At 41.8% G+C, this 15129-nt stretch overlaps 1 protein-coding gene across 9 annotated transcripts in view; it reads right to left on the reverse strand.

Annotated features, from left to right (window-relative positions):
- Fhod3 (formin homology 2 domain containing 3) overlaps window positions 1-15129 on the reverse strand; it is a 429672-nt gene that overhangs the window by 82698 nt on the left and 331845 nt on the right. For 6 of the 9 annotated variants that reach the window (XM_087896219.1, XM_085700029.2, XM_085700033.2 and 3 more), the window contains 2 exons: window positions 3861-3995; window positions 148-198 (listed from right to left, as the gene is read on the reverse strand). In XM_087896219.1, the coding sequence (XP_087752345.1) occupies window positions 148-198; window positions 3861-3995 (186 nt within the window). The remainder of the gene's footprint in view (window positions 1-147; window positions 199-3860; window positions 3996-15129) is intronic. The other 3 variants (XM_085700035.2, XM_085700032.2, XM_085700036.2) reach the window with 2 other exon arrangements.

A 15129-nucleotide genomic window follows, 5' to 3' on the forward strand; every position in this document is an offset into this window, starting at 1 on the left:
GCATATAAAGTGAGGAAGACAGGTATTTGCAAGTACCAGCCATGCAATGATAAGACGAGGTTAATGCATCTCAGAGGCCTCTGCATGCTTGGTTAACAGTGCAAAGTCACGTGACACCTCACTACACAGTGAAGAAAACGTACGCACCTTTCTTCTCTTGCTTGTCTTTGCTCCTCTCTTTTGTCTAGATATTCTCGGCTAGTGGAAATGTTCAGAACAAAGGAAAAGAGGAGAAAATAGACTTAGATGTTCATAAGATTAAGGAGCAATTACTAAAACAAAAATAATTGGATATTAAAAGTCTAGAGACTACTTCAAACATGCTAAACACAATGGATTCTTTTCTTTTTTTTTTTCAACAAAATGGCAAAGAAGTCAGAAGAGCAGGAAAACATCAGGCTCACTCAGGGACTACCCAGCGCTCGGTTCTCACCCAAGGTCACCGGAAGGCCTGACTTGGTGCTTTTGCCTTTATTTACACCCATGATATGTCCAATATTGTTCAACTTTAATGTTTCATGTTTCTGGTCTTTGAGGTTTCAGGTTGAATTTAAGTTTAGGGCTAGCTGGCCGCTTGCCTTTCAGTGGACTGTTTTCCTGGAGAGTCTGTTCATCATGGTTGTCCACACTGGGCATAACGACACAACATTAGAAGGATTAAAGGGGGTGGAGACTGGGGAGAAGGCAGCGAGGATCAGATGTGCTGTGCAGAGGCAGCCAAGTTCATTGCCTTCCAAGCTAGAAACACAGTATCTTCCATCCCAGAACTTAAAGCTGGATCACTAAAGCACCCGAAGCCAGAGGGTGACTCTGAGGTGTGCAGAACTTCTGAGGCACGAGAACACTTCACTCAGCAACTGAGAAGTGGGTGGGCTGCCCGAGCAAGCATCAGCCCTGGGGAGCGGAGGCTCTCAGCTTTCTGTGCTTCCCTATTGAGTTCCCTTTCCATTCATGGTCTCAAATATGGAGTCATGGTCACTGTAACTGTCACCTGCAGAGAGGTGACTAGCATTCTTCGTGGAAAGGGGGTCACTTGACCTGGTTCTCTCTGCACTCTTAAATGTGAAGTGATAATCACGTGAACACCAGAGCAAAGGGTGACTGGTGGTAAACCATCTCTGAAGACGGGATATCGGGGCCAGTATATCAGTGTATATGTATATATATATATATATATATATATATATATATATATATATATATATATATATAGTCTGCATGCATGTAGTTGTGTGTACAACAGAGGTTCAAATGTTACATGTTCTCAGCCATCTTCCTGCTTTACTGGGATCTGGTGACACAAATGATAGGGATTCGGGTGTTACTCCAAAGGTTTCTAAGACCTCTTTCTCACACTTTGTTTCCAAACTGGCCTTCCTTCCTCATTTCAATTCTGCTGCCTGGCTCATCCAGTGAATTTCTTATTTTTCCCATGTTTCAGCTATTTCGGTGTATTTCTAGCTGGCGATTCTCCAGATCTTCACAAGGCCTTGTCTTTTCAGTTATTCCATGCAAACTTCTCTTACTCTTTTATTTTAAGTCTTACTAGTAAAAGGCCTTACTCTAACATTCCACTGTAATATATTGGGAATGAATTCTAATATAGTTTGTCATGTAGATCGATTCTTTCCAAGAATAGCTTGTGGCAGAGATGTGTCTGCTCTTACTCTTGGAACACATCCACAATAGCGCCTTTAAAATCTGCCTGATAACGATGCCACCCAAGTCCCTTCTGTAGTTATCAGCTTTTCATTCTTTCTTCTTTGTCTAAAATTTCCCTAGCTGTTTGTGACAGACTGTTGTGCATTGCATCTGTGCATCTTCAATCTATAACAAGATCCTGAGGACTTAAATTCTAAAAATGATACTCATTCTCGTTTTGGTTTTGCAGCTAATCAAAGAGATTGGGTCCCCCTGTGAGTTCTGAAGCAGCTGCTGAAGTTGGCTCCAGTGTTATCTCAGGTCTCAGGTGTTTCTACTGTGTCATATCAGGCCCTGTGTGCCACCCAGCAGCCATTATGGGACCTGGGTGGTAGTCCTCTCTCTAACTAGTCCTCAGAGCTGGGCTTGATATTTATGCTAGGAGCTACACATGTTCAAATCAGAGACGGGTGGGTTATGGCTCAGGAAGTTCCTTGTTCTTGTATTCCTTGTCTCTGTCTTTTGTCTCTGTATATATGTATCTGTCCCTGTCTCTTTCTCTATTGTGTGTATGTGTGCATGAAAATCACAGAACAACCTTGGGTTATTCCTCAGAAGTCACTATGCACTGTGTGTGTGTGTGTGTGTGTGTGTGTGTGTGTGTGTGTGTATGTGTGAAGGTCAGAGAACAACCTTGGGTTATTCCTTGAAAATCACTCTGCACCTTATTTAGTTTTGTGTGCGTAAGGGATTTTCAATAAGACTTTTGATGTATAACTTAATCCCTGAATTTTCCACATATTTTGGAGCCAAATTCCCAGCTGATAATTGGTAGTAAAATGTGGGATTTCTCAGAGGTTCATAAATCAAGAAGCATTTAACTTGTCCCAGGGGTTTTAAAAACTGGATTTTATAAACAACTTCTGGAACTGCCTCAGACGGGGTGCAGACTGGTTGGCGTTCCCAGGCATCATTTGGTAGAATTCTGGCAGCTCACAGTACACCGTACAAGGGTGGCAGGAAATGATGTTGGTTAACTTCATGCCACCTACTCATCCTTTCCCACCAAAGCCAGGTTTATCCTTCCACCGAGAGACTCTGGGTGTCTCTGCATGAGCTAGGAAGTGACCACTATGTAGCTTTATAATTCTGATCATATTTGGATCATTTCTACAATGGCACATATTCTTGGCCTCTGGGGAAAGCCAGAAGTCACTGAATCTGTAAGATCTCACTGATCAAGCCTTGTGTCCTCTAATGATGGAACTACCATCATCAGTGGGAGACTTTGCAAAGAAACTAAACTGATGAGATAGAAAGCAGGGATGGGTAGACACAGGAAGAGAAGGGAAAATGTTGATGGTATGGGAGGGATAGTGAGGAGGAGGAGAAGGCGTAAGATACAGGAGTGAAGTGGGGAAAGGTAGGAAAAGCAGAGCGGAAAAATAGACAGAAAGATGGGCGGGAAGAAATGTAAGGAGGACTGGGGGTTGTGCACTCTGCAGAACACAGCATGTGCAGCCCAGGAGGGGAGAGGGGAGTGCTGAACCCAGAGAACAGCCGAGAGGTGAACCGCTAAAAGGGGGAGCAGAGGGACACTGGCTTCAATGGGAACAGAGAGGCTAAGACATGGAACCTTCAATGGGACATGGAACCTTCAATGGGCCGTGCCCAGGGAGACATCCATGGAGGGGCACAGAGAACATGGAAACCAGGATAAAGCAAAACATATTATATAAGATAAATGGTATTACTATTGTATTATATATGTTGTATTTTGTAATTATTGTAATATATTAAATATATAATACATCCACGTATATGAATATATGGTTACTACAGAGAGCAAAGAACAAACCAGAGAGTTGGAAATAAAGATTTTCTTTCTACAGCTAATAGAATATGCATAAAACATGAGGACCTTCAGGAAGAAATGGCAAATTACATTGAGGCAATTAGGCTCTGTGTCCTGGGTGAAGCCCCTTTAATGGATGGTGACCACGGCTGCACAGCACTCTAATTGTATTTGGCTGTCTGTGCTTCCTGCCACATGGCTAGAGGAAGCCAGAACACACTACACCCAGGCAGTCTGCTACAGGTGAATCTTTCTCCTCTTCAAGATATAGACAGAAGTGGGACCAATGTGTCGTTTCCCAACCCACTTAGGAAGCCTGTCAGTCTTTAAGTCTGAAAGCACAGAAATGTCTAGAATCCCTTACTTGAATCGGTTTCGTTCTTCCCGCTCTATCCTCTGCAGCCTTTCTTCTCTCTCCTGTCGCCTCCGCTCTCTCTCTGCTGCCAGCGACTCCTGGTGCTGCCTAAAGGAGGATGTGAGAAGACTACTTGACGATGACCTGAAAACACAGCACATTATGGTTTAGTTGCTTTCACTGTGGGTGAAATCATGGAGTAGGCCCTGGGGAGACGGTTCAGTGGTTAAATCTTTTGTCCCGTGGAGGTGAGGACCAGAGCTCAAATGCCTAGATTCCATGTAAATGATGAATTATTAGTATGGTAGACTGCCTGTAAATTCCAGTCTGGGATGGTAGAGACAGGGGATCCCCAGAGCAAGCTGGCTAGCAAGTTGGCCATAGCAGCAAGCTTTGGTCCCTTTGAGAACCCCTACCTCAATGAGTAAAGGAAGAGGAGACATAGGGGATGATTCTCAACATCAGCTTAGGACTTCTACCAACATGAATACACATACGTATATGTACCTCCCCAACATACACGATACATGTAGGAAAACAAATGTGTCCATATATGCATACTACACACATGCGTGCACACACACAGAGAAAAAAAAGAAAAAAAGCATAGAAGCATGAATTAATCTCCAGCTTGGTTTGAATGGAGGGTCTACCAGCACCCAGGTAGTCTTAGACAATCAGTAGGCATCTTAAGCCCTTTTAGTTGAGAAGCCTCGTCTGTAAATGGTGATAAACAAACTGCTTACTATACTGGTAGAACTGAAGGTGGCAATGTATATAAAATACCAAGCAACATGCTTGGCCTGTAAGTGATCATCAGTCGTAGTCATGGGAACCACTATAAATACAGAAGTCCAGGCTGAGGCATTGCATGTATGTACATATATTTATACAATAGATGGATACATATATATATTTAAATTTATATTTATATTAAATTTTAATTTACATTTAAAGTTCTATGTTGGAACTTTGACTACAATCAACTTTCAGCCTAATCTGTTTACACATTCTACCATACACTAACTTCTCTGTACATCTCAAAATAATGGCATCACCTGAAAACCAGGTGCTTGGAAGACAGACACAAAAGACATGAGAGAGGCTTAAGAAGTGAATCCAATTAAGGAATTTTCTTCAGTTTTAAGAATCATCCAAGGACACTCTGTATGTCAAAGGCCAGCTCTTATTAATTAGCCAGAGTTCATGTAAAAACTAGACCATTCTCAATAGAGTGGGGGCCTCAATGCGGGGGTGGTATGGGAATCACAGGAAATGTCAAGGAAGAGAATGGGTGAGAGATGAGAAAACTGGAAACTCAACAAAAATGTAAAAAGGGGATGAGCTGGGGAGTCAGCTGGGTCTCTGGGGAATAAAATACACCATGAAGCTATTGCTTCTGCTTGTCAACAAAGTTTTCCGAATATAAAATCAAGCAGCTTTGAAATATATTGTCTCTTTATCCAAGGATGCAGAGTGGGCAAAACATATTTAAGTTCAGAGACAATATATTTGCACAGTTGGGGACATGGCGCTCCTTAGTGCTGAGAGAGATGGGATCCCATGTCACACACATCCAAGTCATCTTCACTGGTAAATGTAAGTTAAAAAAATTGGTTGAGAAACAGAGGATTGCAACTCATTACCTTTATAACCAAGTTCTGTACCTCAGGCTCACAAGAAAGGTCTTAATGAGCCCTGGACACATAGGCATAGACAGAATTTATTTAGTTTTCACCCTAGGAAGTCTATACTATGCTGTATAGAGTCCATATTTTCTGAGTTGCTGTAATTTTGCAATTTTATTTTTAAAATGCTATATGCAGGTAAACCTGATGCACAAACAGTGTAAAGGAATTCCTTTAATCTCTTGCATAATGATTGGTATTAAGGATATTTATATAATATTATATAATAAATTTATATATCAATCTGATGCCCCACAATAGAAAAAATATGCTCTTCTTACACACACAAAGATTTAAAACCTGTCATTGGATCACTAAGAAAATGAATAGATAGATGACCAGTACCCATGTCATATGACCATGTCACGTGATCATAATGCAGTTAAACTGAAAATAAACAGTAAGGAGATAAAACTGAAATAAAAATCTCATTAACTGTAAAATTTAACACACTTCTAAATTTTGCCTTCATACACAAATATAAAAAATCGGGCCAAGAATTTGATTCTCTTAAGCTAATACATATCTAAATCACCACCTCAAATGGGATTTTTCATGGAAGTTTACAATGAGTCTAAAATCTTTGCAGAAGATCTGAGACTATTGTTATTACTACTATTGTTATTATTAATCTGAATAAAAACAAAGCAGAGCATTGTCTCGTGAAACGCCAAAATCCATTCACTAACCACAGCGGCCAGGTGTGAATGTGATCTTGATTCACAAGTGAAATTGATTCATGGAAGGAGGTCACTGCCTAGGACACAGACTCTCAAACACACACGCTCACACACACACATATACTTCTAGTTCATAACACACACGTCAACACACATCAGCGGGGGCACTGATAGGCCCTGTACAAGTGGTGTCAGTCATAGAATTCAGGGAGCCCTTCCTCATACCAAACATGGGGACAAAATTCTAAATAGTTGAGCCAAAAATGAACCGTATATGAAATCAACCTATGCTGTAGAGTGCTACAAAACATGCCTTCCTCTTGCGGTAGAGGCTGTGAGACCACCCCATTCCTCCCAGCGACACAGCATCTGACCACTCACGCTTTGGTCTTTGCAGGAGTCCTCCCAGCTGAGATAAATGCTGTCCTCACCATCTAGGCCACTGTCACTCACATGCCTGCCTGTCTGGCAGTGATGTTGTTTTCCTGAGCTTCACACTTACTGAAGATCCCCAGAAGGTTCCTCCTGGAACTTTGCACTACCGTCAGGGACCCAGAAATCTCCCGCGCGTTAATTAGTAATAAGGAGTATCTTCCTCTATCTCTTTCTGATATTTGACCTCAGGTATTTGGTTTTTGTTTGAGAGGAAAGAAAAACTTGAAGGGCATTATTTTTCTCATAGGATTTGAACCTTATTTCAATTACACTAATGTCAGCAATAAAGGATTAGTTCCAGAAAGAAATGAAATGATAGACTTGAGAGTGAGAAAGATTTTCTTAGGTTTGGAAATGAGCAGGTCCTGTAGCTCCACGCTGTGGAATTAGTCAGCCCTTCTTTTTCTAAGACATCCCTGCTTTCCCAGTAGAAAAGCATCCTGCCCAGCAAGCCGAGGCAGCCAGTTCAATCATGACTTGAGTGGTTTGGGAGGCCTCTTAGCTCCTAGCGAACAGACTGAGGCCTGGGCTGAGTGAACACAACACAGATGATCTGACCAAAAGTGGAGATGGAGGGCTCTCTGTCATCAGTGATCTTTCCCTTTTGATGATGAATTGGCATCTTGTTGATCTAAGAATCTGCAGACAGACTAAACATGAGATTGGAAGTCTTTCTAAAGACAAAGCTGAGGCAAAGGGGAGAGGGGAATGCTAGCTTCAGTTTTTAAAACAGTTGAGAATCATTCAAGACAGTCTCAGTCTGCCAGCTAGCCTGCAACTGCTGGGTCAAGTGAAGGCTCTAAGCTCAGGAGCCAGCTGCTTGGTCTTGGTTGTTCGTTGCGCAGTGAATTTGAATGGACACACAGCATCTTCTAGAGACAGACTTCAAGCGGCACAGCTTCTCTGACAGCAGCGCTCAGCAGGGGACGCAGCTCAGCTGGCAAAGTGACTTCCTTGGAGGTACGAGGACCTAAGTTCAACCCCAGAACTCACATCAGAAACCAAAACAAGCCAGGCATGGTGGCATATTCTTGAAACGCAAGACCTCAGAAAGAAGAAAGAACTATCTGGGGCTCTGGCCAGTCAGCCCACTCAACTTGGCAAGCTCTAGGCCAATGAAAGACCCTGTTTCAAAAAGACAAAATGGACAGCTTCGGAGGCGTGACATTCAGGGCCGTCTTCTGCTCCCCTACGTATACTCTCACACATGAGCACCTACACACCTACAAGCTCACAGCTGATTCCCCCACCCTTGAATCCAGGCTGATCACATGGCTTATTTTGGTCAATGCGGCAATAGAACTATAAGAATTATGTCAAAAAGTCCTGGATGCTTCCACACACAGGCTCACCCCTCTGCTGCCCTTGGGGGCCCCTCAAGCACCACAGTGCTAGAAAGTCTGAGTGAGGTGGCTCCACCATCATGCTTCTGCTGTGGTCTTTGCTAGATTTAGATAACCAGAAAGCCCAATGTGACCAGCTGATCGCCAACACCTGAGTAAGGCAAGTTGGAACCAGATTATCTGTCAGAACGAGCATGGCCATGACATAATCAGGAAAGAAAACCGAGAGGTACCACACAGCGTGTTTTCAACAACTAACTTTAGATGTCACATATATGCCTAGAGCTGACCCAAACAGAATGGGCCAAGAGAAGATTTTCTCTATTTCTAATCAGAAAATTCTGGCAATTTGTTTTTGCAATCTCCAATAAAATCTAAATGTAGAAACAATAAAATTCACTTCATAATCCTACCTACTCAGTAAACTCACCCATCACCACATCCAACAGTCTCCGGTCAAGCAAGTCATTCAAGACAGAGATTCAAGTTCTAAGAGGTGTCCTGGCTCAGTCATGGAAAGATATTGTGCTGAGTACAGCTGGGGCTAACAGGGCTAAAAGTGCAAGACCTCAGAAAGGTGTATTACACAACAAACCCAAGAATAAAGGAATATTGGGTTCCCAACAAGGTAAGATTTGTGATATACTGATTAAAAATGCCAATGTAAGAAAAGAAGCAAGACACACACACAAAGTCACATGAATAGTCCTTGTAACTAAAGCCCATAGACCCAAGGAAGCATACACAATAGGTGTAAGAGCCCAGTCAAAAGAGTAAATTGGTGCTGCAGAAAACTAATTAGTGAACTTGAACAAATAATGACATCAACAAAAGCAACACACTAAAATCCCAAGGGAAAGAATAATCCACAGAACACCAATAATGCTTGGGAATCCACTCAACATGTAACTGGAGTGATCATAAGAAAGGGGGGATTAATTTTTTTTAAGAGAAATAGACACTGAAAAGTTTCCCAAATATTGAGAATTATAAACACTATGCAAAGGAATTTCATTAACCCCCACATACAAGAACTATCAAGAAGACCATAGCAATTCATATCAAATTCAAATTGACAAAAGTCAATCACAAAAAGATAATAGCAATTAGAGAAAACAGATACACTACAAAAACAGCAACAGTAAACATGGTGAATTATTGTCAAAATTGATGGGAAAGAGATGAAATGCAAACAAGAAATGTAGAAGAAAAGAGATGAAAAGCAAACAGAGAACTTAATAATTCTTTTGGGGAGCATGGAGGACAGACATACTTTATTTAAACTAGAAAATGTATTTTATTTAAATCGCACCAAGAATTATCTAGTTTACATGGATTTGTAGAAATAGCAAATTCCTTAGAATATGGAAACACAAGTTGAAATAGCTATCTGAAAATACATGCAATACACTAAAAAGAAAACCCCCCTTCCTCAGGAACTCTTTGTCCCAAATGTGCAGTTCTGAATACATCCTGAGGAAGTTACAAGGAGTTTGTAAAGGTCAAACACATTATTCTTTTCATAGCGGAACTCACAGAAGCCAGAGCCACCACTGCAGCGTCTAACAGCCTGCATATTTGCGCAGTATTTCTGTTATTGTTTATAAAATTGTAAATATTTTGTAATTGGCATTTTAAGTTGCCCTTTGGACTAATGTATTTTTCTATACAGAGCTATACAACTATAAAACTGAATGTTTTATCTCTTCCTTTATTAGGCATTTCAGTCATTTTATTATATATATTTAGATGGTTGAATATGTTTTTAGACATGGAAATGGCTAGCAATTTTTGGTATTTAATATGCCATGGCTTTCTATAAATGCTTCTAAGACAAGGTAAGGGGAGATGACATGATATATTTTACTGCCCTTTTAATCAAGTCTCTTGGTTACCAACTCGCATTAGTTAAAATTGGAGAGATGTACAGCCAATATTATCCTAAACAGAGAAAAAATCAAAGCAATCTTATTAAAATTAAGAATGAGGCAGAGCTGTCCACTACCTCCACTCTTTTTTCAAAACAGTTCTGGAAATACTAACTGGAGAAATAAGACAAGAGAAGGAAATGAAAGAGACACAAAAAGAATAGAAAAAGTCAAATTATCCTTATTTGCAGATGATATTATATAAAAATTTACAGAATACACAGAAAACTTTTAGAAACATTCAACAATTTCAGCAAAGGATCAGGTTACAAAATCAGCTTTAGAAATCAGTGGTCTTCTATTACAACAACAAACACACCAAGAAAGAGATCATGGAAGCACTCCTATTTCCAATAGCACTGAAGACAATAAATTATCTTGAAATAAACCTAACCAATGAGATGAAAGATCTCTATAATAAAAACTTCAAACATCTGAAGAAAGAATGTTGTGGAATAATCTTTTTGTATACCATGAAGATGCGTCTTTGCCAAGGCGCCTTCTCATCGGTTTAATTAAAAACTAAACAGTCACTAGCTAGGCAGGAGTTATAGGAGGGACAGTCAGACACAGAGAACTCTGGGAAGAAGAAAGGTGAGGTTGCCAGGAGACACAGGGAGAGCAACACAGGTTGGAAGACAAATAAAGCCTTGAGTCATGTGGCAATACATAGATTGATAAAAATGGGTTAAGTTGTAAGAGCGACTTAGTAATAAGCCTAAGCTATGGTTGAGCTTTTACAATTAATAACAAGTCTCTGTGTCACTCATTTGGGAGCTTGCAAGCGGGACAGAAAATTCTGCCTACAAAAGAGATAGACACTAGAAAATGGAAAGGCATCCCTGTTCATGGATTGGTAGAAATAATATTGTGAAAATGACCATTCTACCAAAAGCAATTTATAGAATTGTGACAATGACCAACATGGCAAGATTTGGATAAAGGTACAATAAGTGACACTCATACCATCAGTGGTGATTAACAGCTGTCTAATTGAACTTGAGGCTCACTCAACAGGAGGAAGGAAAGTCACACTAGGTACCAGAAATCTAGCAGCTTCCTATGGCTAGGAAGGTCATGGACCTTAAAAAAGAATCTACTATTACCACTCTGCTAGACAAGCATAATCCCATCCTACATCCTAAATCTTCTCCTTATATCCACAGATGATATAAGGATATATAGTTACCTTCTCTTATCAAAGAAGTCTGTCTTATGGCAAACGGAGACCACCACAGAAAACTACAACTGGACACAATGCAGAGAGCCCAGCCTGATTGGGCACATGTACATCACAGTTCCTGCATCTGTGGCTCAGGGAGCATCTCCAAAATGGGGATGGACATGCTGTAAGCACCAGAACATGGGGAAGTCGGCTGTGAAATAGTCTCTCCCAGAAATGGCCACATAAACAAGATGGGAACAATGGCAATATCAATAGACACATAAACATGGAAAGAGGAAAGCTTGGGGGCCCCACCCCTGGACAAATAACTAGAGGCAGCTAATGACTACTGAGAGAAGCAGAATTAGCCTTTCCCAGGGATAAGCCCCCTTACAGGTTGCCAAAGGCAACCAGTCTTGGAACTATACATACAGAAAAAAATGGACCCAGCAGGTTGTATTTATATGTAATTGGACATGCACACATATATATGTTATATACATGTAATGCAAAAATAATAATAATCAGAAGAAAAAGAGGCTATCAATGTGAGAGTTGAAGAGAGGGATCTGGGAGGGGTTCAAGTGAGGATTGCTGGGAGGGGCTGTAGGAAAAAAATGGAAAAGCGATAATATTCTATTTCACTTTAAAGAAACTTAAAACTTTTAATAAAACATAAAAATATTTTTGAGCTTGATAAAATGTATAAGCCTCTAGCCAGAAAAAATAATGAAAAAGGACACAAAGCAATAGTTCCAAGCACAGAGAGATGACATCATACAGATATTGAAGGAACAAGAGGCAACTACAGACAAGTGTGTGTAATTAACTTGATCAATTATCAACTAAAAGACCCCAAAGACAAAGAAACAGGAAAGGAGAACCTTAACTGTTCATAGTGGAGGAGCATCTGTTGAAGAAATGAAACATATGGTTACAAGTTTTCCAAAAAGAAAAGTTGTCTTCATGGGCAAATTCTACAGACTATTTAGGGAAGAGTTGTGCTGGGACTCTGAAGAGTTCTCTAGAGAGCTGAAGAAACCCATTTCATGACACTTTGTGAATCTGAAATTACAGCAGTGTACAATCATTTCAGAAATAGTTGAGCGATTTCTTACAAAGCTAGGCATGCCCTACTATCTGGTTCAGTTATCCCATTATTTGTCATTTACCCAAGAGAAACCAAAAGCATGCCCAGACCCACTGTCAAAATCACTAACAACCAAATGTCTAACAACAGTTAAGTCAGCAAGTCACGATGAAATACTACACAACCATGAAAGGGAAGGGTGTTAGTAAAGTGAATGACTGTCAAGACAATTCTGCTAGAAATAAGCAGTCAGTTCCCTGGGAGAATACGACATCATGTTAACAGAAACCTCGTTCAAACATGCAACTGAATTCATATTGATGGTGGTTGCATGGGAAAGACACCAGTAACTACAAAGAGGCATGAGAACATTACTGAAGGTGATAGATGTACCCACGTGCATTACCTTGGTGGTGCGAATGGCTTTGCTGGGACACATATGGCAGAATTCCTATGGAATTTATATTTGTCAATTTTACTGTGAAAATGGTTGGAAAAATATCCTTTGATTGGTTCAAGTGAAATAAAATCTTCTTGGATAAAGAAACAAATGTTTTCCACATAAAAATGTAATCTCTAATTAAATATTAACAAAAAACCAGATGAAGTCTTCACTGCATCTGATATTTCAAATTATCATTTAATTCACAAGTGGCTAATGCAATTTTTCCACAAAGATTTATATGATCACACAACAGTAGAATGAGGATAATTATGCTGAACAGTGGGATGGCTCCCCCACCTGGCTGTGAAACTGAGTGTCACATGACCTGGGGAATAAGAATGAAGCGGCAAGGGCAGGAACTTCTGCACAGGACTGTGCTAGCTCACAGTTGGGGCCCTGTGCTCTCCAGCACCCCAGTTCAGGTGGTGCATCATGAAAAGATCAGGTGACAGGCCCACTTCATACATCCAGGAAGAGAGAAGGGAAGGAGCCAGGGGATCCACAATCCTTCTAGAGGACATGTTCCCAATGACCTTAAGGCCTTTCTCTAAGCTCCACCACCTAAAGGCCCAACTCCCTCCCAGGAGCACCAAGCCATTAACACTTGATCCTTTGGTGGACACTCTGCAACCAAACTAGAGTACCCTAGATCAGGAAATGTAAACACCTTTCACATCTGGGCTACAGCCAGGAAACAAGTCCCTGAGCCAACGCCAAGAACATGCTGCTGCCCTCCACTGTCACCACCACAGCGACCCAAGGACACCCGCTGTCAGAAGGCTGCACACTGCAGGCTGCCGCTGCCTCCTGCTGTCTTCTTCAGCACGCTACACACGTGGTTTCCGTGCAGTTCTGCGCTTCCAGGCCCTGGGCGGGAATCAGAGGATTCACGCAGGGAGCTAGGGAGGCTGGTCCCCCAAGGCGTCTCAGGTTACCTGACTGGCTCATGAGAAGGCACAGGGCCATTCCTTCAGGCTCTGCTGTCCTCAGGCTTCAGACATCTGCTGGCTGCCGATGCTGGCCCTGACCTTAGCACTGAGCAAGTCTTGCCGGTTTTCTCCTCCCCTCTGACTTTCCAGCCTTCTGTCCAAGACCCTGAATTCTCCAACACAAAAGGAGGCCAGCCCTCTCTTGTCATGGCTCCAGGTCCCCCTTGCACAGCTTCACGACTCCACCATTCTGGCAGCTTCCAGAAGCACTGACTGCCACCAGCTGTCTGGCAGGTTGGCTGGCAGACTGATGTCCACCCTGCCCATCTCTCTCTCCCACTTGGGGCCAGTGCTCCCTCTGTTCTCTCATCTCTGAACATCAGATTTACTCCATGCCATCCCCCAGTCTCTCATTCTGTCCAGCTCTTCAAGACCATGGTTTAAAGAAAGGTATAGACTCATCCCATCTCCTCAGCTCCTCTTGACTGTCTGCACCTTGCCTCCAACCCTCACCAGTAAAGCAATGAAAATTGTAGTTTGTCTTATGCTGGCAGCTAGCTCAATTTCCCATACTCCTTGAAGGGTATCCCTCTGAAAGAAGGTGCTCCCTATTTGCATGGCCTATTCTCCCTCTCCCTCTCTCACTCTCTCTCACCTTCCCTTTCTTTTTTATATGTGTTATGGTAAATATGTGTATAGCTATGCAAGCCCATACAGTTCAATCTCTCTCTCTCTCTCTCTCTCTCTCTCTCTCTCTCTCTCTCTCTGTGTGTGTGTGTGTGTGTGTGCGTATTGTATGTGTGTGTGTGTGTGTGTGTATTCAAAGTACTGGCATTGAACCTAGGGCCTCATGCCATCATGCAGGTGAGGCTAGCCCTCTACCACTAAGCTACAGCCCCAATCCTAGAAGTCCCATCTTTTCCTAGCTCCTCTATGAAGGCTCATTTTCTTTGTGGTAGTTATGACAATGGAAACTATATTTGGTGACTCCTTTTTCTGTACACACATATGTAAATCATAGGAAGCTAAGGACTGGGTGTGATTCCAGCAATTCTGGATTAACATGTCCAAGCACAGGACACACACACATAGCTGCTATATGCAAACCATGGGTTTGTAGGACTAGTGTCCTCTGTACACAGCATGTCCAAAAGCAAGCCAGAAGCACAGGAGGCTCTATTACAAGATAACACTTAGTTACTTCTCATTGCTGGGCCTGGAGAGAATGGTGGGGAAAGCGGAAGTATACAAGTACTAAAGAACTGGGGGTGCACTTTCTCAATAGGAAACTGTAATCTGTAATCTTTGTATAACGCCAGTGGAAAACAGGGACAACTGAGAACTATTTGTCCCACCACAAGAGCATACCAGACAGGGGTCGGGAACACAAGGCTTACACCAGAGCATTTGGTTGCATCTCAGCCCTGTGGAGACCCAACTTCATCTATAATTTCTCTGGTGAGAGATACTTGACCCTTCCAGTTACCAACCTCATGTAAGCCTCCATGTTATGTAAGACATGTTCTCATTTGCAAATAGCATTATAATATGGCCGCTTAAGGTTACTGGGCACAT

The sequence above is a fragment of the Myodes glareolus genome, chromosome 13, assembly GCF_982192425.1.
Source record: "Myodes glareolus chromosome 13, mMyoGla1.1, whole genome shotgun sequence".
Classification (NCBI taxonomy): Eukaryota; Metazoa; Chordata; class Mammalia; order Rodentia; family Cricetidae; genus Myodes; species Myodes glareolus.